General features: G+C 36.0%; 4 protein-coding genes across 6 annotated transcripts; all 4 read left to right on the top strand.

Annotated features, from left to right (window-relative positions):
- The first annotated feature begins 2,107 nt into the window (after window positions 1–2,107).
- On the top strand, window positions 2,108–2,831 carry LOC113706252 (dirigent protein 5-like). Its single transcript, XM_027228129.2, has 2 exons — window positions 2,108–2,118; window positions 2,249–2,831. The coding sequence occupies exons 1-2, from the start codon at window positions 2,108–2,110 to the stop codon at window positions 2,706–2,708; spliced, it is 471 nt and encodes a 156-aa protein (XP_027083930.2). The 3' UTR covers window positions 2,709–2,831.
- Window positions 2,832–4,975: 2,144 nt separating this feature from the next.
- On the top strand, window positions 4,976–5,854 carry LOC113707393 (dirigent protein-like). The gene has a single exon (XM_072063957.1). The coding sequence runs from the start codon at window positions 4,996–4,998 to the stop codon at window positions 5,560–5,562; it is 567 nt and encodes a 188-aa protein (XP_071920058.1). The 5' UTR covers window positions 4,976–4,995; the 3' UTR covers window positions 5,563–5,854.
- Window positions 5,855–11,510: 5,656 nt separating this feature from the next.
- On the top strand, window positions 11,511–12,386 carry LOC113706251 (dirigent protein-like). The gene has a single exon (XM_072063721.1). It carries the CDS (start codon window positions 11,537–11,539, stop codon window positions 12,155–12,157), a length of 621 nt encoding a protein of 206 aa, XP_071919822.1. The 5' UTR covers window positions 11,511–11,536; the 3' UTR covers window positions 12,158–12,386.
- A 921-nt stretch (window positions 12,387–13,307) lies between these two features.
- Window positions 13,308–19,869, top strand: LOC113705288 (protein PAM71, chloroplastic-like). Of its 3 annotated transcripts, none has more exons than XM_027227094.2 (12): window positions 13,308–13,582; window positions 13,691–13,775; window positions 14,388–14,651; window positions 14,918–14,971; window positions 15,312–15,373; window positions 15,853–15,921; window positions 16,381–16,432; window positions 16,547–16,621; window positions 17,606–17,735; window positions 18,471–18,541; window positions 18,895–18,942; window positions 19,484–19,869. In XM_027227094.2, exons 1-12 carry the CDS (start codon window positions 13,425–13,427, stop codon window positions 19,553–19,555), a joined length of 1,140 nt encoding a protein of 379 aa, XP_027082895.1. In that variant the 5' UTR covers window positions 13,308–13,424; the 3' UTR covers window positions 19,556–19,869. The 3 variants fall into 3 exon arrangements, with proteins under 3 accessions (XP_027082895.1, XP_027082893.1, XP_027082896.1); XM_027227092.2 differs by having other exon boundaries at window positions 17,603–17,735; XM_027227095.2 differs by lacking the exon at window positions 13,308–13,582 and having other exon boundaries at window positions 13,691–13,792; window positions 17,603–17,735.
- Window positions 19,870–23,908: the final 4,039 nt, after the last annotated feature.

Genomic DNA, 23,908 nt, shown 5'->3' with positions numbered 1-23,908 from the left:
GGAAGGTGCCTGTTTTAGCATCCAATTGGAATTTTTTTTTTTTGTGGAATTTCGCTCATGACTTTGATGAATATTTCATTTCATTTCGTGTTGGATGATATCTAGACAAATAAGTTTCTTATTTTATCGGGGAAAAAAAAAAAAGAAGAAGAAATCTTGTTTGGTTAGAACCAACCAAATTAGCTTTTCCTCACCTCTAGACTAACGAAATGCCCTCATTGTTTCTTTAATGTAAAAAGATGCCTGTTTCAGTTAGATTGTCTGGAATCAAAAAAGTTGCCAGCAACCTAGTTAAGCTGCATCCTTGTCCTCATCATCCATGATTGTTTACTAGTGTTAGAAAGGCCACCACCTACATTCATGTCACATAGAACAAAAGATTCCAGGGTACCAACTGATGTTAAATCATGCTAATTATTATTTACTACCATTTTTTTTGTTAACAGCATTAGGTCCACGTAGGGGTGGGCGCAGGTCGGGTACCTGTCCCATTCATTATTTGGCTGACCCGACCCGCACCTTGCGGGTCAGTTATTTTCTGACCCTTACTGGCCCCGAATATCAGCAGGTACCCGTTGAGATAGGGTCGGATCAGCGGGTACCCGTCCCGTCCCGTTTATCATTTAATTTTTTTTTAAAAATGATTTATACTAATTTAATTTTATATTTTACACATTCATCTAAAATTTAATAATTTTTTTTTCTAAAAAAAAGGTTTTCCATCAAGAAACAAGCATATGAAGAGAATATAAGATAAAGAAAAAAAATTAAAAGAATTCAAAATCAATAAAAGTTTGAAATAAGTAGCACAATTTTTAATATATATGTTCCACATTAATTAAATTTTTTTCTATAAAATATAAGATCATGACCTTTACAAATGAATCTTGTAAATAAACTATAGTCTCTCATATTTGTAATGCAATTTATTCAATAAAATTACTTATTTAGTTCTAACTTATTATTTTATAGTGTGTGTATAAAAATAAAAATAAAAAATATATATGCGGGGCGGATCAGGTACCCGCGGGTTTTTAATTATATGACCCTAATCCGCTCCGCATTTTAGCGGATACTCGACCCTCTTTTGATCCGATCAAATAATAAAAATCGAATATCTTAATTTTCGGATCGGATCGAATCGGATATGACGGATTTTCGGGTTAACGGATAATTTTGCCCACCCCTAGGTCCACCACACGTCCCGCGTAAGTAACTAAAAGACACTCTGCATATATAACTAGGCTGTGGTCGGTTGGTTGGTGTACATAACAAAAATAATCAATAATTGGGATACCCAACTTGGATACTTCCTTTTTATTTCTCAATTTTATACTCTCTCGAATGTTTTTTAAACTTTTTTTTTATCTTATTTATATATATATATATATATATATATATATATATATATATATATATATATATATATATATCACATTACAAAACACGTTACAGTATTATTCGAAAAGATTTTCTCAAAATAATCTTTAATCTAGATGACCTCACTATACATAATGTGCTCGTTATTAATCTTACTCTAATCATCCTCTCTTTTTCGTGTAATTGGTATTCCAGTCCTTCCATGAATACATTCTCTACGGTCTTTCATCATATGATAAATTTTTAAAAATACCTGAGAGTGGGTTTTGACTTGGAAACTTGACGCAAGATATGCAAGAGAAAGATTACGTGGAAAAACATATTACCTTATTTACGCAACACCTGATGTACTTTGAGACATATATCCAAAAATTATTGAGGCCAAACGCAGTACAAATTGAGATTTCAGATTTCCATGTACCTCTAAATCCAACCAGAGCCAGCCACTGAGCCCAACTTCATGTCAATAGACAATCTAAGTGAAGGCTAAAACGTAGAGGTTTTTGGTTCTAATTTCTCTGTCTCCTAGTTTTCTTAAATTTACTCTCCCCTTGTTAGAAAAAAAAAATTTTTTTTTTAAAAGTGAAGGTTGGTTATTCTCGTTCTACATATTCACTTTAAAAATGATTTCCAGAATATTTATCATTGTAAAAGAAATTGGTTGTAGAAATCCAAATTTTGAACGTCACATTATCATGATAGCTTAAAAATTGATTTATCTCAAGCAATGAACATCAAGTAGGACAAGTTTATACAGCACTCTCAATATAAAAAAACACTTCACCCGACCTCCTTGTCTTGTCTTTCCATGCCTATCTTCTTGTAGTACATCTCTTCTTCTCTTCTCTTAGTACAATACATGCTAAAGAGTAAAGACGAAAGAATATGTCGATGTCCATTATATTAAGAATTTACCGAATGGTATAACAAACACCGCAAATGCTACCTCTGCAGCCACGGCAAATCCGACTCAACTAGGAAACACCAATTTTGGGATGCTCGTGGTTTTCGACGATCCAATTACAAAAGACCGGCTTCTTCTTTCTCCCCCGATAGCGCGAGCTCAAGGGTTCTACTTTTATGACATGAAAGATACTTATAATGCATGGTTTGCTTATACCTTGATATTTAACTCAACTGAGCATAAGGGTACTATTAATATCATGGGGGCGGACATGATGATGGAGAAGACTAGGGATCTCTCGGTGGTTGGAGGAACAGGCGACTTCTTCATGGCTAGAGGCGTTGCAACATTTCGTACTGATACTCAGCAAGGTACTGCTTATTTTCGCCTCCAAATGGACATCAAGTTGTACGAATGCTACTAGCTAGCAAAATCCACCCGCTAAAAGAACGAAATGATCGACACTGTTATTGTATCCTATCCCATACATATATGTTCTCAACAATATTTCTGTGGTAATAATATATATTCTGAGTTTAGTTATTAATCGATCTCTACTATTTTTCTTTCCTTTTTTTTTCTTTTCCTTTTAATTAACGGAGATTCCTTTTGGCTTTGACTTAAATCTCATGTAACTCGCTCCATTGAACCAAAAATCGCTCCATGATCAGTTATTTGATGATGGAGATTAATGAAAAGAGAATATTAGAATTTTCGCTCTGTATTTTGTTACTGCACTCCACCAACTTTAATTTATTTGCGAAAATTACAGAAGAAATGAAGGGTCAGCATAAAAATTTTTTTTTTTTGAAGTGTAAATATGGCAAAGCATGGGGAAAAAGAAAGGAAAACTACAACAAACTGATTTACGTTCCTAAAAGGAGTAGTCAGATCATGAGTGAAATTTTCTGAATGGCGTATGGTTGCACAGCCAGGGCCTATCCTTTGCGCTAGACTACGAGCCAATAACCGAAGCGATTCATCAGATGCAACTTCTGATCATACTCGAATGAAATTAATCAACATTTAAGATCGGAAAAAGAGGGACCATTCTTTATTTTTCTTGAGGTTGTTTTCTCCTGTTGAACTCTTTGAAAGACAGTGACTCTTACGTCTCAGGAATAATCATACAATGGCCATTGACTAGGACATGCCCAGTCTCCTAACTGCATTTTATGCCCTACAATATTCACCATTTATGCTTAAATATTCTGTTTTGACAGGTCCATCCAACTAATTAATCAGAATGCAACCATATTAATCCGAATGAAACATTCCTACTCCCGAGTTTTTTGATGGTCCATATTTTTGCCCCTCGTTAATTTAGTTTTGTAGCCCAAACATTCGCTATTCAGGCCGACTGATGTCCATTATCTAGCTTGGACTTTAGCAGTGCAAATTTGTCGTCGTGCAGAGTTTGTCCACTCCATCCCTCTTGGTTGAGCGCAGAAGTTGTACCAACATAAATTGAACGGTGGCTAAGAGCGTCTCTGTGTAGAATCCAAAAACTGTAGAACGTTCTCTAGTTGAATCCTTAGTCAAACGAGATTTAGCTCTAAGTGGTGCTAATTATCTGGATTTCTTGTACATCAGAGACCCACTTAAGTGTTAAATACAAAAGTGACTCTAATTTTCTCCGGTTTAGATTGCTGTTTTCTTTTTAAGTTTTTGTAAATAAATTGACTGTGACGATTTAATGTATATGAAGGTAAAAAATTGATTCGAGTAAAAAATTTTATGAGAAAACTACAATCCAAACATATGTGCGCAGTATATGTGAAAAACCCGTGTACTAACTAGATAAAAGAACAGGGTTAATTGTGCCTTATACTCCCTCCGTCCCGTTTTATTAATTTTTTTCACAAAGACACCACTCATGTTTCACACAGATAATTTACACCCAATTCATCATTTAAATGCATACATTTAATTTATTGTCCCCTTTACATTTAGATACTTTCTCAATTAAATATTATTTTTCCATAAAAATTTACATTTGAGGGTCACATTCTATTGACCAATGTTCAGGGATATAGTTGACCAAACAACCCATAGTTGAAAATCATTTTAACCGACGAACTACTTACTAGTATTGCTATTTGCAAGCTTAATAAGTGGTAGGTAGAAATAGAATTTACTAGGCAAACAGCAAAATAGATGTTTAGTGTTTTTTTCTTTCCTTTTTTTTTTGGCCGGGGGGGGGGGGGGGGGAAGGGGGAGAGGGTTGTAAGGTGTTTAATTCTAATGATCAGATATTGAGGAAAGAATGTGTATGTGTTTTTTTTTTTTTTCTCCTCCTCTCTTTGTTGGGAGGATATAGATTTAACGCCAACTGGAATTCAGCATTTGAAGTTTGAGTTTCAGAATAATTTAACCCAACACTTTGAGGGATTGATTTCACTATATATTCATGGACGGTTACATAGACTATCATGATTAGATACACGACATATGTATAAAATATTTATGATTGACAAAAAATGTCATGAGTGGCACGGGGTTGTTATAATATAAGGTTAAAAATAAAACAAAATTCTTGTTATTTCCACTATGCATGTACCACAATTTACAAGATACCAAACGTACACGTTTCTTGCACACAACTGATCAGTCATGACACTCTTACTCGCAAAAACTCCTATATAAGGGGGAAGAATATAGTGATAGTCCCTCATCAACCCAAGAATTTAGTATAGTTGAAGGTGACAACAATGGCTGCAAAAGCCCTCATCCCTGCTCTCTTCTTTTGCTTCCTTTTCTCTATCTCCACCATCAGCCATAGCTACAGATTTTATCCTCCTGTGAAACCCTGCAAAGAACTCGTGTTTTTCTTCCACGATATCCTGTACAAAGGCTACAACAGAGACAATGCAACTGCAGCCATAGTTGGGGCACCAGACTGGGGTAACAAAACAGCAGTGGCTTCCCCATTCAACTTCGGCGACTTGGTCGTTTTCGACGATCCCATCACTTTGGACAACAATCTGCATTCACCTCCGGTGGGAAGAGCACAGGGCATGTACCTTTATGATCAGCAAGCTACCTATTCTGCTTGGCTTTCATTCTCCCTCGTCTTCAATTCCACAGAACACAAGGGTTCCCTCAATTTTGCTGGTGCTGATCCATTGCTCAACAAGACTAGGGATATTTCGGTCATAGGTGGAACTGGTGACTTCTTCATGGCTAGAGGGATTGCCACTTTGTCGACTGATGCATTTGAAGGAGATGTCTATTTCCGGCTGCGAGTTGATATTAAGTTGTATGAATGCTGGAAGTGATTGATTGATAGTACAACTCAATGGCTTTCAGCTTGGATCCTTTTGGTTTTAGAAAGAAAAAAAAAAATCATATTGTTCTCATGGCTGCATATGCCTTTTTTTTTTTTTGGGTGGGGGGATCTACTATCAAGAAGTTTTAATTGATAGAAGAATAAAATTTTACGAAATAGCATTGATCTAAAATTATCATTTTTCTCTTGATGTTGAGTCTTAATTGATACATGAGTTTGTACTCTGTCCGTGCATCACTTTGATAAATAAAATAGTTGAACCAACGTGATGTTCTTAATTATTTGCTTCCCTCTAGAAACTCTTGGACAAATGAAGAAAATCGAAATAGTGGCAATCCATTCTTAGATAAAGAAATTTTTTTTTTTTAAATTCTGCCTCGAATCAATACATCGCTGTTGAAGAAGACAGAAGAATGATAATCCGCTTAGTTACTTCAAGACAAAGTCAAACGTTCGTGGTGTAAAAAAAATTACTAGTACTACTGAAGGGAAACTGGAATCCAGTATAGCATTTCGCTTCTTTTTTATAGTGAACTTGTTAACTAGTCTTGAGTTATTGTTAGTTCATGGTAAATGTGAAAACAAGAGCGCGTAACACAAACTACTAGCCAAACAAACAAACAAAAAAAAAATCTGAGTTTAAAGTTCAATTTCCCCATCTGCTGATCAAAAACTGAACCGTTACTTTTCTTTTGTGTATGTATCCTGCAAAACATTAATTGCAAATTAATTTATAGAGAAAGTGCAATTATGAAAATCATGAAACTACACGTGCAACACGCGTGCACCTATCTAGTTTAAACAAAAATTGCTCTAATATTTTTTTTTAATATAAAAATTACATATAACCCACAATGGTGGAATTAGTATAAGAGATTACAACTAATTGATCGTAACAACTAACGCCCAAACTAACATAAAATTAGAATAGACTCGTACATTTGGCTTCTCTAACTAGATTGTGTCTAGTAGATCAAGGCTTCATTGGCAAATATTGGTTTAATAATTTTAGGTATATTTCATGTTGAATACATACGTGCATTTTTTTTTTCTCTTAAGAAACGGGGCTAGAGTTATATCTAATTTTACGTGGCATTAGGAATATGCTAATTCATGTTGACTTAATTAGTAAGAACATATTACTTTTTCAATTATAAACTATCTGTAATTTTGGATGTCCAGATATGTGACAATGACCCTCGAAATCATTCAAATGAATAGTAGTAGGAATACGACATCGAAAATCCAAAAATTTTGTGTCCGTTTTACTAGTGCAACTCCTTGGCAACAGTTACTCTAGAATCAATGAAAGAGTTTCCATTTAACATGTCAAGTTAACCCTACTTGACATGTGAATTAGTGAGTGGAGTGTTTAAATAACTTCCACATTGATCTTAGATCAATTACTTAGGTATACCAAGTAGTTGCTTTGCACCAACATAAAATTTCTCTCAAAAGTCAGCCTAATGCCGAGCGCGCAGCTCATCTCAACGGTGGGCTCGTAATAATGAATCGAAGAAAGGCTCTATCACCATATCCATTTGGACACGGACATCGCAATCTGCGCGGACCTTTCATTGCCACCCACCCCGCACGAGTCCCGACGGCATAATTGACCCCTTCCCAACCTAACACTAGATCGTCGTTGATTAACTTGCACACGTGGTTGAGTTTCTTGATCTTCTAAGATTAGGGGCACAAGCATAACCAAAACCCCTTAAGTTCACAGGTAATTAGGAACAATCCACATTCGAAGGTTAATGGAGTACCAACTACAAGATGACCAAAAAACCAAGTGAAGTCAGTTGGGTTGGAGAATACGAGGCAAGGACACGCACGTTGTAAAAATGGACTTGTTTCCAAAAGTTGTGATTTTCTCATTAGTCTCAAATTTTCTGATTATAGCCAACCGAAGCCTACCTCACCTAAGGACTAAGGTAACAAATCAAATTTCGTGTGCTTTGGTTGTATGTACCTTAAAAGCGCAGCCACAATAGTCAGCAGCCTCTGCACCTACCGCACACCAATCTTCCACCAACGTTTGATTATGAAAACAAGCAACTGAATAAACAAATGACCGACAGCCAAAAATATCAATCCAACTCAAAAAAAGGCCATCTTAAGCCCAATTACTCACAAGCTTGACTTTGATTTCTTTAAAGCATTATTTTGCTGAATTTTTTGTCAAAATCTCCAAGGGATTAGTTATCCAACACGTGTTCTTGCCGGGAATGACAGAACAAACTCTTACTTAACTTACTTTAGCATAGCAGCTTTAACATACCATGAGCTACTAGTGAGTTTCCATTGTTGGGAATTGTCTGTGCGTCATGAAGAATAATAATATATAATATATATAGTTGCGAAATGGTCCTAAACTATTTTTCAAAGAAGTCACTGAAGTTAAAAAGAGGTTTTGGTGGGTTCAAGTCAGATATCAACTTCTCTGGTTGATTTTATATTATCTAAAAGATCCAATTAGAAAGACAAGAAAGATGTTGACAAATCTGGAGTAGTAATAAAGAATTCAAGATTCTGAGCTTTGTGGGGTTGGATGCGATCCACCGTTAATTACCAACACAGAAAAGAACATTAAAAGGACAATGATAGGTAGTGGCGTGTTAGGAGAAGATTACTTCTTAGACAAAGGGGGAAAAAAGCAAGTAATCTAAAAGGTGGTACTTTCACAAGGCGAATTTGTTGGTTATTCTTTATCAATGTAACAGGAGTTGTTTAGTGCGTATCATCCCTTCGTGTGGTTGTAGACAATTATATGGGGCGAAATTTACTCAACACACACTCTTGGATAGTGATTGTGAGTTCCTTTATTAATAATATATATATGTATGTGTGTGTGTAATAGGGTTGACGTCGGATTGTTCTCTTTGCTAGGTACTAAAAGCTAGTCTGCAACTTTGCATCCAACCCATTAGTACAATTCACAAATTATCTTGGCCGACAATTCTAAGTTTAGAAGGTGTGAATTTGGCCTCTTTTTTTTGTTTTTTTTAAGAGAGACTCTAAAAATTACAGAGAGAAAAGAGGGAAAAAAAGAGGTCGAGAATGAAAATAGAAACCTTCTTGTTACCTGGACTGCCATTCTCACCAGGCGAGGTGAGTCTCGAAGAATAGAAGTGCTATTCATTCATTACAAATATAGATTTGTTTGTGTGAAAATTAATAAAATCTTCCTGTAGCTTCTGATTTTCAGGTATTACTTCAATTTACAAGGAAAAATAAATGAATAATAAATAAGAGTATCGAGATTGAGTTGTATCTTGGGCCCACGGGGTCAAAAATATGGCCGCAGAGTTAAGTGTGATTCCTTAGTTCACAAACTTTGGGTTTTCTAAATCACCTAAAGTTCGCAAAAAAAAAATGCCCAGAACGTTTGGGCTTCTAATTTAGAAGTGGAAAGCTGTTTTAAGACAACCAATTTTTCATTTCCCTATAAAAGTCGTGTTCTTATTTTAGTGGTTTCTAAACTGGGCATGCATAAAGTTTAAACTGAATCTGCTAAAAGTCAGGCCCAGGCTCGCCATCCTTGTGGCTAGCATGTGTAAGAGACCCATGGGCTATCGGTTGAAACGGTGCATGGCTGCTCGCTGATAACAAAAGAATAAAAAAATAAATAAAATACTTTACCCCAGCGGCCGCCTTGGGTGTGGGTCAATATTCAAATTTCTCGCTTATATTTTAGAGTAAAATATTTTTCAGTGTATGGAACAGTGCACTCGTCTGGTATGAAGGTGATTTAGACCCTGTTTGATAACTTAATTTAGTACTTAAATTTAATAGAATTAAATCTTAATATATTCAGATCATTTGTTAACTAAAAATCGAACATTTAAAATTAATTAAGTGACTAGGCAAAACTTGTTCTCAAAATTAAATGATAAGTTATGCACTTATCACTGAATGTAATATACACTCAAATGTATTAGATTTAATATTTAACAATTCAATAATTTAATAGATTCAGATTTCAGATTTTAGTTTTCAATAATTTAGGTTTCTGATGACTCGGGTTGGATTTGTTCCCTTTTTCTTAGCATGACAGTAGTTGTAAATAGATGCTGTTTGACAAAAAATAATTAAAAAAGAATTATTGAGGCCATGAATCTTGTCAACCAAAGTATTTTGCTGTCCTTGACTTGGGGTAGAATCGAGTAGCCAGCACTGCGGGAGTTCTGGGAAGAAAGCATCAAAATACAAAGAGGGGTTGGTGAAGAAAGGCTAGACATCTCTGTCGCCGTACCCAGATCCAAAATTTACTACATTGGGTATTTATTTTAAGTACGACATTGGACTGACAGAAAGAAGGTAAGAGAGTAGAAACAAGAAAGTGGTTAGTAGAGTTGTGTGGATGTTTTCCTTTCACCAACTAGACGTTCAGTTTTAACCACTTTGCCAGGCCAATTACTCCAATACATTGGTGGATTTGGACACCTAACATCTCTGCATGGACTGGACTGTTCTCTTGTTTTCCAGTGTCTATAATAAATGTCAAGGCCTTGACTGGACGAGAATAATTACTGCACCTTTTTCTTCCACTGACGTCGGGCAAAACATTATGGACAATTCATTGGTTAGAAGATGAAATTAAATCACAAGAATGTGGGATCAGTGCTCGTTGCTTTTTTTTTTTCCCCCCCTTAAAGAAGAGTGATAAAACTATAAGATTTTATTCAAGAGAAAATCGAGATATTCTGGACATACATGGCACACAAAATGGAAATGATATCGTTGAGACAAGAGTGCTCTTTTCACTTTTTGGCACTCCAAAAATCCATAATCATGATTAATATTAGCACTCTTAAAAGAAAAAGAAAAAAAACTACTATAGTAATTAGCTACTAATCAAGTATTGTCATTGAAGGTGCTGAGGGCTAGCGCATGAGAACAAAGTAGCCATTTTCAATAAATGAAACTCATTGCTATTTTACCATGTCTGGTTTGCGGGAATTGGCTTGGTTGACCTGAAAAAAATGTACGACTACTTTCAAGAAGGAAAACCATCCCAACTTAATTCTGGAGAGCCCTTTCCTCACCGACTAATTAATGAGGAAATTGAGCCCCTTCTAGCTTAATTTGACACCCCTCTTTTAGGTACTCCAACACTAATCTTTTTACCATTTTCTTCACATTAGCATCAACTTAATGTGCATTATATGTAATTCACGATATATGAGAAATATTTTAAAGTCTATTTCTCATACGTATCCAAGTCTTGTTTACATAACACTCAGAAGAGTTGAAATGCTGTTATATTTCATGCACCTTATAATGATGGACCGTTCCACATATATAGCAAACGTGGTATTTAAGTTTGTTATACATGCATGTTTAGAAAACAAATAGTTAAATGGACTCTGAGAATAAGATAAAGGGATTGTGACCATACATAACGATGGTCGAAGATAACTTATCAGACCTAAAAAGAGAAGTAGAGAAGATAATCAATCAGAAGAGATTAACAGCAATGCATGTAAGCCTTTCTAAACCTGTTCTTGCATGCATGCATGCATTCATTCCATTCTCCTCTTTCTTCTATCTTTCTTTCCTTTTTTTTGTTATTAGAATGTTCAATTATTCGTCCATCCTGATCAGATTCGCGTAGGCTTCCTTTCCCATTATGGCACTAACTAATTGGACTCCATGCATGATATCCATCAACTCATCAACTGAAATTGCTTTACAGGCAGGATATAGCACTTTTGGTCATGATGAACCCACCTAATACACAAGAGCATCCATCGACCGTTACAGTATTATTGGCAAGCGCACCCAATAATTACGTCAATCTTAGACTTTAAGCTAACAACATCGAGTAATAGATCCATATACAAATTAGTTCAGCCTTTTCCCAAGTTATCATAAGATCCCTTAAAAGCCAAGCTTAGGACAATTCTGCCACTGAAAACCTTTATATAAAGAGATCTAGCCAGGTTGGATCGGATATAATGCCAATCATATTAGTCACACTCTCCCCGTCCCAATATAAACAAATGGGAGCAAAATCTTTTCTAGTTTCAGCTACCATTTTTTATCTTCTCTTATTTGGATGCTTTGCCACGGCTGCAACGCCGTCAGGCAAGAGAATCCTGGGCAGAACCCCTTGCAAACGACTCGTGTTTTATTTCCACGACATCATCTACAATGGTCACAATTCCCGCAATGCAACTGCTGCCATTATTGGAGCCCCCGCTTGGGGCAACAGGACCATATTGGGTGGACAAAACCATTTTGGAGACTTGGTTGTGTTCGATGATCCAATAACTCTGGATAACAATCTACATTCTACCCCAGTTGGTCGCGCGCAAGGCTTCTACATCTATGACAAGAAAGATATATTCACAGCTTGGCTTGGTTTTTCCTTTGTGCTTAATTCCACAGAGCATAAAGGCAGTATAAACTTTGCCGGAGCTGATCCGTTAATGAATAAAACGAGGGACATTTCGGTGATTGGTGGCACGGGGGACTTCTTCATGACTAGAGGGGTTGCCACTCTCGAGACTGATTCATTTGAGGGGGAAGTATACTTCCGGCTACGAGTTGACATAAAACTGTATGAATGTTGGTAACGAGTTCAACTCTAATTTGATTTTATTTCTTTTCGATGCCTTTTTCGTATTGTTTCTTTGATGTTTAATTGTTTCTTATTGTAAGAAAAAGGACTCATGGCGTCCAAGATGACGTACCATGGGATTTGTTCTATTTGTAATTGCTGGCTCAACTTTGAGTACACATCTTTGTTCCTTAAGAATGTGAACTTTCTATTGCCTGATATTCTATTTTAAGGTTGTGAGATTATGCCAATATGGTGCCTGCATGCTCAAGATAACCAGGTAAAACGACAGAACTTAGAGAACACACATGGCCAGCAAAAATGGCCAAACAAGATTAATAATGCACATCAAGCGCCTAAACAGATGAGGCTTCAAATCATAGCAGATAGAAGGATATACCGTAGAGATGCTGGGAGAATTCATTACGTGCAAAAATTTGGACATGCGAGTCAAAGATTTGGATATGTACGTCTCAAAAATTAAATCCAAACAATTCGTTAAAAATGTACTCGATTGATGTCTCTTAAGGTGTGTCCTCCAACTTCGACTTATGATACTAGATTGATTCTAAATGAAGTTTGAAGAGTCAAATACAAGTCAATTATGCTTCCGCAAATATTATAAGTTGCCAAATAAAAGCAAAATCATCAACTACATGTATCGTTTGAAAAAGGCTGTCATTATGCACGGGAATAGCGTACTTGCATTCCTCAAGTCGGATAACGTCAAAAGCCCACAATTCAAAAAGGGGAAACAGATACAAAATCATGTTTAAGGAGGAATCGTTTTGTATAAAGACATATTCATCATGTATGAAAACATAGAAAAACAGTAAAATGATAACCGAAAAGATGGTAAGAGACAGCAATTTAGCTAATTAATTTCATTTAGATATAGATTGGATTGAAAAGTTTTCATCAGTAAGTACAAATTACTCCAGTTGAACCATTACCATATTATCCGAGAACGGGAAGCAAAAACCCATAAAAAGTAGCCATCACACGCAAAGAGTTGGGAGTATTTTATTGGGGTGAAAAATGCAAGAAGTAATTGTTATAAGTAGAAGTTGTATGGGCGCCATTGCAAAACAAATGCAACTAGAGGACCTAGATATAAAATTCCCGAGTAGATAATCCGCGGTAAGAAATTAACGGTCTTTAACTGTCTTGCGATTCTGATAGCTTATCTCCTCCTCGTACTACTTTCTCCTCACACGTCGGTGATCCCACCATCCAAAACCCAAACCCCAAGTGAGAAAAGGGGGTGATTAAGCAGAGGGAAAATGGGATGCTTAACAATCCCTTCCCAGAGAATCTCGTTCTTGAAAAAAGCTTCAACAATGACAAACACTTCACTGCCGTCTCGTCTTAATCCAAATTTTAATTGGATTTGTATTAGTCCAAAGGTTTCTTGGTCCACTCATAGTCTAGCGTTTTCCAGGTAACTTTAATGTGAAATGGAGGCAGGCCTTGTTAGTTTCAAGTACTGTTGAATAGCACTTATGTATATGTAGATATAATAATTTTTCAATTGTTTGGGCATTTACAGGAAGTTAAGAAAGCAATGTAGGGACATGCATGAAGGGAACTTGGGGAAATTCCTCTGTAAAGTGTTTGATAGCTCAAAAGACGGTGTATGTTTTTCCCTTTGGTAATCCCTCCTTGTGCATTGCTTATTCTGCTTAAAAGAACTTGGTAACTGTGTTGAAATTAATTAGTTTTTATATAATACATTCTGTTTTATTGGCCTTAGTATTGATTCTGGGACAATTGATTGTCTTTTTTTTTTTTGTATGTATACCTTATGTGCTATTTGATTAGTATAAGAACAGAAATAGATGGGGAAGTTAAATTTCTTCAGCTAATGTGTTAGCAAGCAAGGATGTCTAAGGTGCAAAATATTGGGCAATTATATGAAACAAAATTCGGTTTGGCTACAGCATTTAAATTTGATTAACTGAATATTTTCATTTTCCGTTACTTGCATTCAGATTTGAAGGAAATAAATTAGTGAAAAATGCAAAAACACAGAGCAGATATTTAGTCTATCACTTCTGTTTCCCATGAATTTGTTAGACCTAGTTCAGTTTTCCTTTACAACAGCCAGAAGGATTATTGCTGTAGGAGTATAATAAGTAAGAAGCAAGAAGTTGTTATCTTTCAGTCCTGAGTTTGGTCTTGGATTAATACATTAGGAATGGTTTAATCAATCCTCTGCTGATCCAAAATGTGAATTTTTGGCACAGGAATGCAGAATAACTGAGGGCAAAAGCTGCACTGGGATAAGATTTTTACACTCTGTTGAAGAGCACAATATTATGGCTACAACTAAACACACAACTGCTTCAAACTTCATGTCATACCAGAGTCACTTGAAACTTATGATGCTGTGTGGGTTCTTCACTCTTCAAGGTGCTCAACAGGCAGTTGCCAGTTCAGATATTGCTAGTCAGTTTTCATCAATTTCATTTCTTGGTGACACTGGCGATATTAGCACAGGTTTTGCTTCAGTTAGGGAAATCTCCCTTTAGCTAATCATATTTGAAAATCCTGTCATGCTTTAGCCACCCTACGTTTTGTCCACAGTTCTTTTACTTGTAAACGCTTTATGGCCTTGGTTTGCTCCCATTGAGCATTACCCATGCTTTCTTAACTGTCAATTCTTTTTTTTCTTTCCAGGCAATCAGGGTTATAAGTGTCACTTTTGTTGGAGTTTTACCTAATTAGAAAGCTATTTCTCCCAACTGATCCACTGAACACTATCTTCCTATTGCAGGCATTCTTGCTGATATTTTTCTCTGAACTAGGGGACAAAACTTTCTTCATTGCGGTAAGAGAATAATTCTTAAGAGTAGCTTTATGAGACTACGTATCTCTTCTGGATGTACTTTATTCTGGCTATAAGAATTATACGAATATTTTGCGTATATCATCATAGATGAACATGTCCAAGTGCTGTTAGGAGTTACTCAGGGCAATGCTTGAATCAAAAGAAGATGATTGCTCAATGTTCTCAAGCCAAATGCTACTTACATTGGATTGCACTCCATTATCAAATCCTTATTGCATTTCCCCGACTAAATTAAAATTATCACTGCATCCTATGAAACTCCTAGCTACAACTGTTTTAACTATCAACCACCTGCGCATGACTTTGACTTCCTGAGCAGGCACTTTTGGCGGCTAGGAACTCTGCTGCTGTTGTTTTTCTTGGCACTTTTGGTGCACTAGGGTACGTCATTTAACTTTAGCTTGTTAGTTCTAAAATGCATTCGAAACAGTTACTAGCCAGACAAGGTTTGTGCTGCAAAAGCAAGAGAAGATTGGGAAAGTTAAATTTGTTGCTCCTTCTGGAAAAGAAAATCAAAGACTTTATAGTTGCTGTCGGCCAGTTGCCCTTTTTATTTATAATACTAAGTGTGATTTTCAAATTTAAAGTTTGCAATTAACCACCAATAGAAGGTGCACAAGAATTATGGTTTCTTTATTTTCATCAAGATGCTGTTCTCTTGCTCTACCTACCTAAGAAAGAATTCATCTCCAACAAACTCTCATGGTCTTGCTGAATCAAAATGACATCTGGTTTGGTGTTGAATTCCCAGCAAAGCTATATGATGTTGAGCTGGTTTTTTCACTTCAGCAAAAAATTCCAAATGAGTTCTGTGGATGAAATAGTTACCTAACTGATGCAGCTTTTTATGCATTGAACAGGGCAATGACAGTCATATCTGTCATTCTTGGAAGAACTTTTCATTATGTTGATGGTATTCTCCCATTCAGGTCAGCTTGCTTTCCTGTGTTATGTTGCGTCATAGAATTTGATAACCTTGGTCCTCCTATCATGTTGGCAATTGGATTGCATTCATGCAAATGCTGCTAATGTGGAAGAAGCATTTATGACTTTAGAAAACTTGTGACTATTCATTTTAGGACAGTGAACATCCCTGACTGGATTTTCAAGGGGCAAGATATCTCATATCAATCAGAGATCGATAAGAAGATCCGGCACTTCTTGAATGTGAAAAATAAATGAATGTGTTTTTCATTTAATCTCATGGATTTGTTGACAAGCAACTGCCACTAACCCACCCTCTAACGTTTGTCATGTCCATTATATGCAGTATTCATGTACCCACCATATCTCTGATGTAGTTCAAGTTGTTAGAATCTCTTCTCGATCTAATTGAAACTTCTACCCATTTTATCAAGTTTTTATTTAACTCTGCTCCATGAATGCAGGCTTGGTGATGCTGATTTGCCAATTGATGATATTGCTGCAGCTTTTCTTCTGGTAAAAGATACTAAAGATATTTTGGCAAGAAAGAAATACACTTCCCTCGCGAACCTTTTAAGTATGATTTGACTCGAATTATAACTTTAATTTTGTAGTACTGATTGACCACAGGTCTACTTTGGTGTTTCAACATTGCTTGAAGCCTCCTCGGGTGATGGTCAAAAGACTGAAGAAGAACAAAAGGAGGTGCAGTTTTTATTAACAGAATGCTATGAGGCGTCCATATAGTCCTTCCAACATACATATAAAATCAGTAATACATGTCTAACTTCCTCAGTCTATGTATATGGGCTTTCTAAGATGATTATTGACGATTTGCTATTGCTGCATCAGAAAAGTTTCGATATGAGAAATGTTGAACACCAGTTTCAAAGGCTTCATATTCTGATTTTCCTAGGGATGAAAAGTCAGCATCCCTAGCATTGATTATTACCTTTTGCTTAGTCATCAATACCCCTTTTTTTGGGTAAAGTTGAACACAGTAAAACAAATCTTGATTGATGAAGACACCTCGACAATCATGGTGCTGTTTCCCTGTTGAACGTCAAATTTTCAATGTTACCATCAGTCTGATGCATTCATTATTAAGTTGAGATGCTATTAATTCGCTAACCACAAACTTCTGACAAACTAGTTACCGTCATTACTTGAACTTACTTCACTTTTCTATCAGATCGTTGAATGATAATGGACTGTATCATTCCATAGTTGATGTTTTCTGAAGCGCTGGGTGGAGGTTTCTTGGCAGTTTTAAGAACAGTTGCTGAGAACAATTTATAGTGTTGAAAATCATGTGGTGGAGATTGAAAATTGGTAAATCCTGAAAACGTTGTAGGACCTGCGGGTGAACATTGCATGCATACATTGTTGTTTCAGTGTATACCTGATCCCTAACAATGAGAACTAATAATTGTTTACGCTCTTGCTGTGATAGAGTTGACTGGAGTCCAGACACTGTGTGTTTAGATATGCATATATGAATGACTGTTGTTTTACTTAATTAAGAAAACAACTGCTACTTTGGCTACTATGCCAAACTAGACAACTATATTCTTCAAGTTGTCAGATTTTCTTGCTACATTTTGTTTCCTTATATTTTTTTCAAAGGTATTCAACTCCTTTATTATGGTACAACCTCATAACATAACTCTAGCCATTCTTCCATAGCAGGCAGAATTGGCAGTTTCAGAATTTTCAGGAAATGGAGCTGGAATTTTGGCTGCTGCTAGCACCGTCATTAGCACTTTCCTTCTTGTTTTTGTTGCTGAATGGGGTGATAAGTCATTCTTTTCCACAATAGGTGAGGAAGGATCTTTCCGAAAAAATCTCTAGTCCTAGGTCCATTAACTTTATAGCTTTACCATGCGGTGTCTTCCTTTTTCTTTTTTTTTTTTTTCCTGTTTTTTCTTTTGGGGTGGTTCAGGTTCCATACAGGATATTTCTGATATTTAACAGCTAAAGCTTGCATTGTCAAAAGTGGGTAAAATTTTGAGTTCCACACGTCCTTTTCTGTGAATTTTTGCAAGATCATTAAGCAACAATACGTTTCTGTCCTTTGTTATGGTTTATCCTCTAGAAGAAGCAGCAAAAGCAGCAGAAGGCTTGAATAACCAAGAGGGTACTTGTAAATACGCAAGGTTTTAGAGGTTATTTTTAGGAGTACGGATTAATCAACACAAAGAGGTCATCACGACACTAAACGCACTATTGAAATAAGGAAATAGTTGCACTAGGAAAAGCAAAAACTGCTGATTTCCTGTTTGTGGTCCATCTTCCTATAATACCAATTCAAGGTCTTAATATCAGAATCCTCTTGCTCAAGTCAACTGGTCAATTAAACATAATATATCACATGATGTTTCTCAAAATCTGGATTTTTAATTTGGCAATATCACATGATATAGCTTCATTTCTACTGAAAATGACAAACCAGCTGAGTAGGCGCATAAGTTAGAAATGCATGTCAGTCTTGTCTTGTTGCAAATTTGAAGTCTTCATTTCCCTGTCCACTTCTGACATAAAATTTTCAATTCAGCACTTGCAGCAGCCTCTTCACCTCTTGGAGTTGTTGGAGGGGCATTGGCCGGTCATGGAGTGGCAACATTGGTAATTTACACTTCAACCTTTAACCTTCTTGCGGCAGCAAGCAGCACTAAGATTTTACAACAAAGAAAATTGCAAGCTTTGTTTCTACTTTCGAAGCAACTTCGCAGAGGTGCTGAAGTATTGAGAAGTGCTTTTGTTGGAAACATCCATTCATACAAATTGCAATTTGCTGACGGATATACTCACCATTACTTCTTTTGAAGTACTACTCCTGGAGAAAACACAACAAATTTTAGTGGACATGCATCTTATCTTTCGTGTTCCAAGTCATATAGCATCGTTCACGCCTTCGGGCTTTATTTTGCTTCTCAACAACGTAATCTCATGCAATTAACATAAATTGCTACTTGCAGCTGGCTGTTCTTGGTGGCTCCTTAATGGGGACTTTCCTATCGGAGAAGGTATGATTGATTACCAGAATCTTCAAGTCTAGACGAAAATGTGTAACTGATTCATATTTTTCCCAAACAATTAAACATCATGAAAGGCCTCTAAGAGTCGCGTTCAACCCATATCTGACTGCAGAACAATTTTGAAATAATAACACAATACGAAATTTAACATGCTTACCCTCAGGAATTTCACCTATTTTTGTAGTAACACTTGAATGCAATTGTCCTTTGATTTGTTTAAGATCCTAACGCAAGGTAACAATGTGGGATTGATATGATTTATTTATTGATCAAGATGGCTTGTTACTTTGAACCATATGGTATGACAGCTCAAATCATCTTTTTCTTTTCTATCATCTCAGTTACTGCTTTCTTTAAATTTGACTTGGATTCTTAGACCCTGCCTGCCTCTCTCTTTTTCTTTCTTTTTTTTTTTTTTTTCTCCTATTGTTACTTTGCCGTGTACTGAGAAACAGATTTTATTGTATTTGATGTAAAATGTGTTTCGATAACCATCTGTCAGTGAACAATTTCTTGAATTCTGGTACAGGTTATAGCCTACATTGGTGGTACTCTCTTCCTTGTATTTGCAGTGGTGACATTGATTGAGATAGTGAGTTAGGAAGGAGCCATTTTTCGCTGCACTGCTGATTCGTGTGTTTCTCAAGCATTTTGCTGCAACTGGGACTAACATTTTATCGACATTTTGGATGAATTCCATCTGGGAAGGAGGAGGGTTGACCAGACTCATGCTTTGCAGCAAAACATCTGCATCAACACAAACTCAACATGAAAAAAAAAAAATTTTTTTGATTTGTTGCTTGGCCTTGTAGCATATATAATTCTTATTTGTAGCCCAACACTTTATGGAGCTAGATCGCTCTGCTGATACGGAGTAGTATTTATTACCACGTACGAGTGAGTCTATTATGCAAATGGAAATCCTAGATCAGATTTTTCTTTTTTCTTTTTTTTTTTTAAAAAAAAAATCAAGCAAGCTATTCATAGCACGATTCAAACTAGATATAATTTGAGGGTTTTTGTCGAAGCTAATTAACAATTAATTAATAAGTAAATCGTATATACACTGATTATCACGGTTGGATATACGACACGACACATATATAAAATTTGAGTTTCAAATTCAAATTCGGATTATATGTCAAGATTAATCAAAAATTAATTGCAGCAAAAGTTTACTTAATGAATTGCTCCAAATATTTTCTTTTCTTCCGTTTTTGTTTATTATGCTCTCCAATCAATACTGATGTATTTTTGCACATTAAAGTCTCATATAAATAATACCACTAGTTTAGCATAATATTCTTCTATATAACCAAGAGCCCGAGTTTTTGTAGGCACGGACAACGGAAATGCAGCACATATTTTTTGTGGGAGGAATTGCTTTTTTAGTAACCAGAAAAGTCAGAAAATTTCTTTTCTGCAGTTTTAGAATAATTAATTAAGTCATCGTCTTCGCAGACGATTAAAAAATTGAAAATCATGCATTAGCCAATTTTTTATAGTAATAATAATAATAATAATCTTTTCTTCAAAAGATTATGAATGAATTTTATAATAAAGGGATGTCGACAGGATGACGGTACGCACGAGCGTGTCACGTGCGTCATAGTCAGAGCCGAATCTTAAGTTCGCATATTCTCTTCTTAAAGAATCGAAAGAAAAGAATACACCAACCTCAACCCAGAATAAAAAATCGAATATTTTTGCAAAAGCCCCATCCACCCAAAAAAAAAGAAAAAAGAAAAGAGAAGAAGAAGAAAAATCTCAAAAAATAAAAATTCAGCTCTAATATTATCGAATATCTCTTAGACTTAGCTGTTTTCCATTGTGTACATGAATGATTTATGTTCCTTAAACGTACGCCATTGCCATTGCCATTGCCATTGGAAGAATTCCAGAGGCATTAAGATTCCAACCATCCCACGTTACAACTTTGTTTGGCATTTTTTCGAAGGGACAAAGAATGGGGCGACCGGACCAGTCGATCTGCCCCAACTTTTCAATGACAACAAATTTATGAAAATTGAAAAGGTCATTAAAAAAAAAACAAAAAAACAGTTACGTACTACTTTGGAACCCCATTCCCTTATTTTATGAGAAATGTATGCCTGTTTGGAAGTCCAGTTTTTTAGCAAGTTTATATTATACTAGTTTTTTAATAATTTTTGCTACAAAAATCTCAAAAATTTATCAAAACTTTTAACCTACACACTTAAAATATCCAAAATATAAAATAAAAAAAAAATTCCCTTCCCCTTTTCTTCTTCTTCCTCCCCCACCACTACCTCCGTCGCCGGCTACCACCTCCACTACCAACCACCACCTCCGCTGCCGGTTCTGGCGCCGATCACCTCTTCCGGTGCTGGTCTTTTTTTTTTTTTTCCTTTTTCCCTCTCCCCCTCTTCCTCCCTTGCCATCCTCCCCTCTGTCTTTTTTTTTCCCTCTCTGTGTCTCCCCCACCCCTCCCCCACCACCCTTCCTCTTCCTCTCTGGCCGATCTAGTCACGAGACCAGATAGCACCGGGGGAGGGTGAGGGTGGCGGGGGAAGGGGAGAAGAGGGGGAGAAGGAAAATTGCCAAAAAAAATAAAAAATAATTTCGCTGCTTCATCTGCCGGCAAGAGCAAGAAAAGGAAGAGGGAACGTGTGAAAAAAAAAAAAAAAGAAAGAGATCAGGCATGGTGAGAAGCGAGAAAGGGAACAGGGGGAGGGGCAGAAGGGGTGGCGGCCCAAGAGAGGTAGCGAGCAAAGGGGGGAGGAAATAGATGGTGGGGGGAGGACAGTGACGGGGGAGAGGGGAGGAAAAGGGTGGCGAGGGAGGGGGGAAGAGGAGAAAAGCAAAAAAAAAAAAAAAAAAAAGTTTGTATGTGTTTGCAGAGGCAGTTTCGGGAGAGGGAAGGGGAAGGGAGGAAGGAAAAGAAAAAAGAAAGAAAGAAAAAGGAAAAAAAAAGTTCTTTCATCTTACAATCCAAAAATTTTTCTACAATTTCTACAGTGATCTACAGTAAAATTTTATACAAACACCCAAAAACTCACCTTCCAAACAGTCCTATAGCAAACTTTGCAGCAAACTTGTCAACATAAATTATATTACTTAAAAAAGTTCATCAGAAATTGAAATTACTCTTTATATATATTGAATCGGCATCAAAGTCAAAAAGTAAATATCACAGCATAATAGCATCAGATAATCCGCTTTAGATATGAATTTGGCTACACATTCCAACTTTTGGTCAAGATCAATTTGGGAGAGCTTCTTTTTTTTTTTTTTTTTTTATTTTGCGTGCATGTATCGAACTTCAATTTGTGTGCGTGAGACCTAAATCTGTGTGTCTAAAAGAGTGATTCTAGAGTTATACCAGATTATGAAGGAATAAGTTCTTTTACCTTTTCATGTGAAAATGACCCATCGTCCCAAAAGTAATTTTTTTTATATATAAAAAAGGAAAGAAAAGAAAAAGAATAGAGAATTTGGAAACTAATGAAACAAGACGATATCTAGAACATTGGATTTGACCAGAATTGAATTGTAACTTGTTGGAAGTTGGAACTCTGGACTTAAAATGTGCATTTTTCAACTCTCTTTGCGCCACTCTTTATGATATGTGCTTCATTCAAGCTTTCTTTTCTTTTCTTTTTTTTTTTTTGAAATGATAAGTGATTTTATAGATTATAAAAATTGTACAGTTGCGAGCAAAGACTCAAGTGATCTATACAATCAGTGTAATTTGAAACTGAGGAATCCAAAGTTCCTCATCTTAAATTATGTCTATAGCATATGAGCTAATTCTAATAAAAATATGATTATATTCCTGTCTTAGAAAGTGATTTTTTTTTTGGATATTGGGTCAATAATGCCCCTAAGACCGTTGGTTTGAATGGGATGTTGGGTGACATTATATATGTATGTATGTATATATATATATATATATATATATATATACATACACACACATGCTATGAAGTTTTGGAATGGTATCGATCACATCCTCACACTATTCACATCTTCACACTATTTTTTTTTTTTTTTCAGCAACGATACATTTGTATAATCTATTCTATCCTAATCTAGGGGGAAGGGGGAGCCTAAAGAGGATGTGGTAGGAGGCTAATGGATTTACAGACCCAACTAGATCAAGAGAGTGTTCTGACACAATTTTTAGATTTTTTTCACTGTAGATATGATTGCTAGTGGGATATGATCAAACTAAATCAAGAAAATGCTCTGATATAACACTTATATTTTTTTCACTAAACCTTCACCTATAATTCAAAGAGGGACTTAAACCCCTTCCATGTGGCCACTGAGCCTTAAGATGCCATTCAAAGATGCCTAAAGAGAAGAGGGTATTTCTTCTTCGCCAACAAATGTGTTTGCACGGAAACAACAAAAGGCTCATCTAATGTTTGACGCATCGTCCTTGTTCTGTTAAGTCGCATTAACAATAATGCTTTTTGACCTGCGATCTTTCCTTTATTGATTGATTGGAAAATGCCTAATCTAATGCCTATCTATCACTAGTGTAGAGTTGAGTACTATTTATTTCGTAGCTGGGATTCACTCGACTGCGTAATGGATTTTGCTCAGGTGTACCATGCAATGAACCTATAGTATACCTATAGCGGAAAAACAAACAATAGCTAATAAACCGCAGCCGCAGGCATTTTCTGTGATTTTCGCAAGCGCACCCTCGCTATTTACCCTTTACCCCCCACAAACTTTTTTGTTTTAGATTTCGAGTGCATTACAATAGTTGATATTTATGATCATTTCTCCTAGTCTAGTAATGGATACTGGATCGATCCGTCTGGTTGTTTTTTTTTTTTTTAATGTTTGTTAAAAGTTTATAATAACTTATTAGAGTTGTTTAAAAAAAAAAAACTCACATTGGTATTTGTTTATAACCCACAAAATACCCTATGTTTTTTGAAATACCCCCTTCCCCCATCAT

Source organism: Coffea arabica, chromosome 8c, assembly GCF_036785885.1.
Source record: "Coffea arabica cultivar ET-39 chromosome 8c, Coffea Arabica ET-39 HiFi, whole genome shotgun sequence".
Classification (NCBI taxonomy): Eukaryota; Viridiplantae; Streptophyta; class Magnoliopsida; order Gentianales; family Rubiaceae; genus Coffea; species Coffea arabica.
This window is presented reverse-complemented; position numbering and strand designations above follow the sequence as displayed.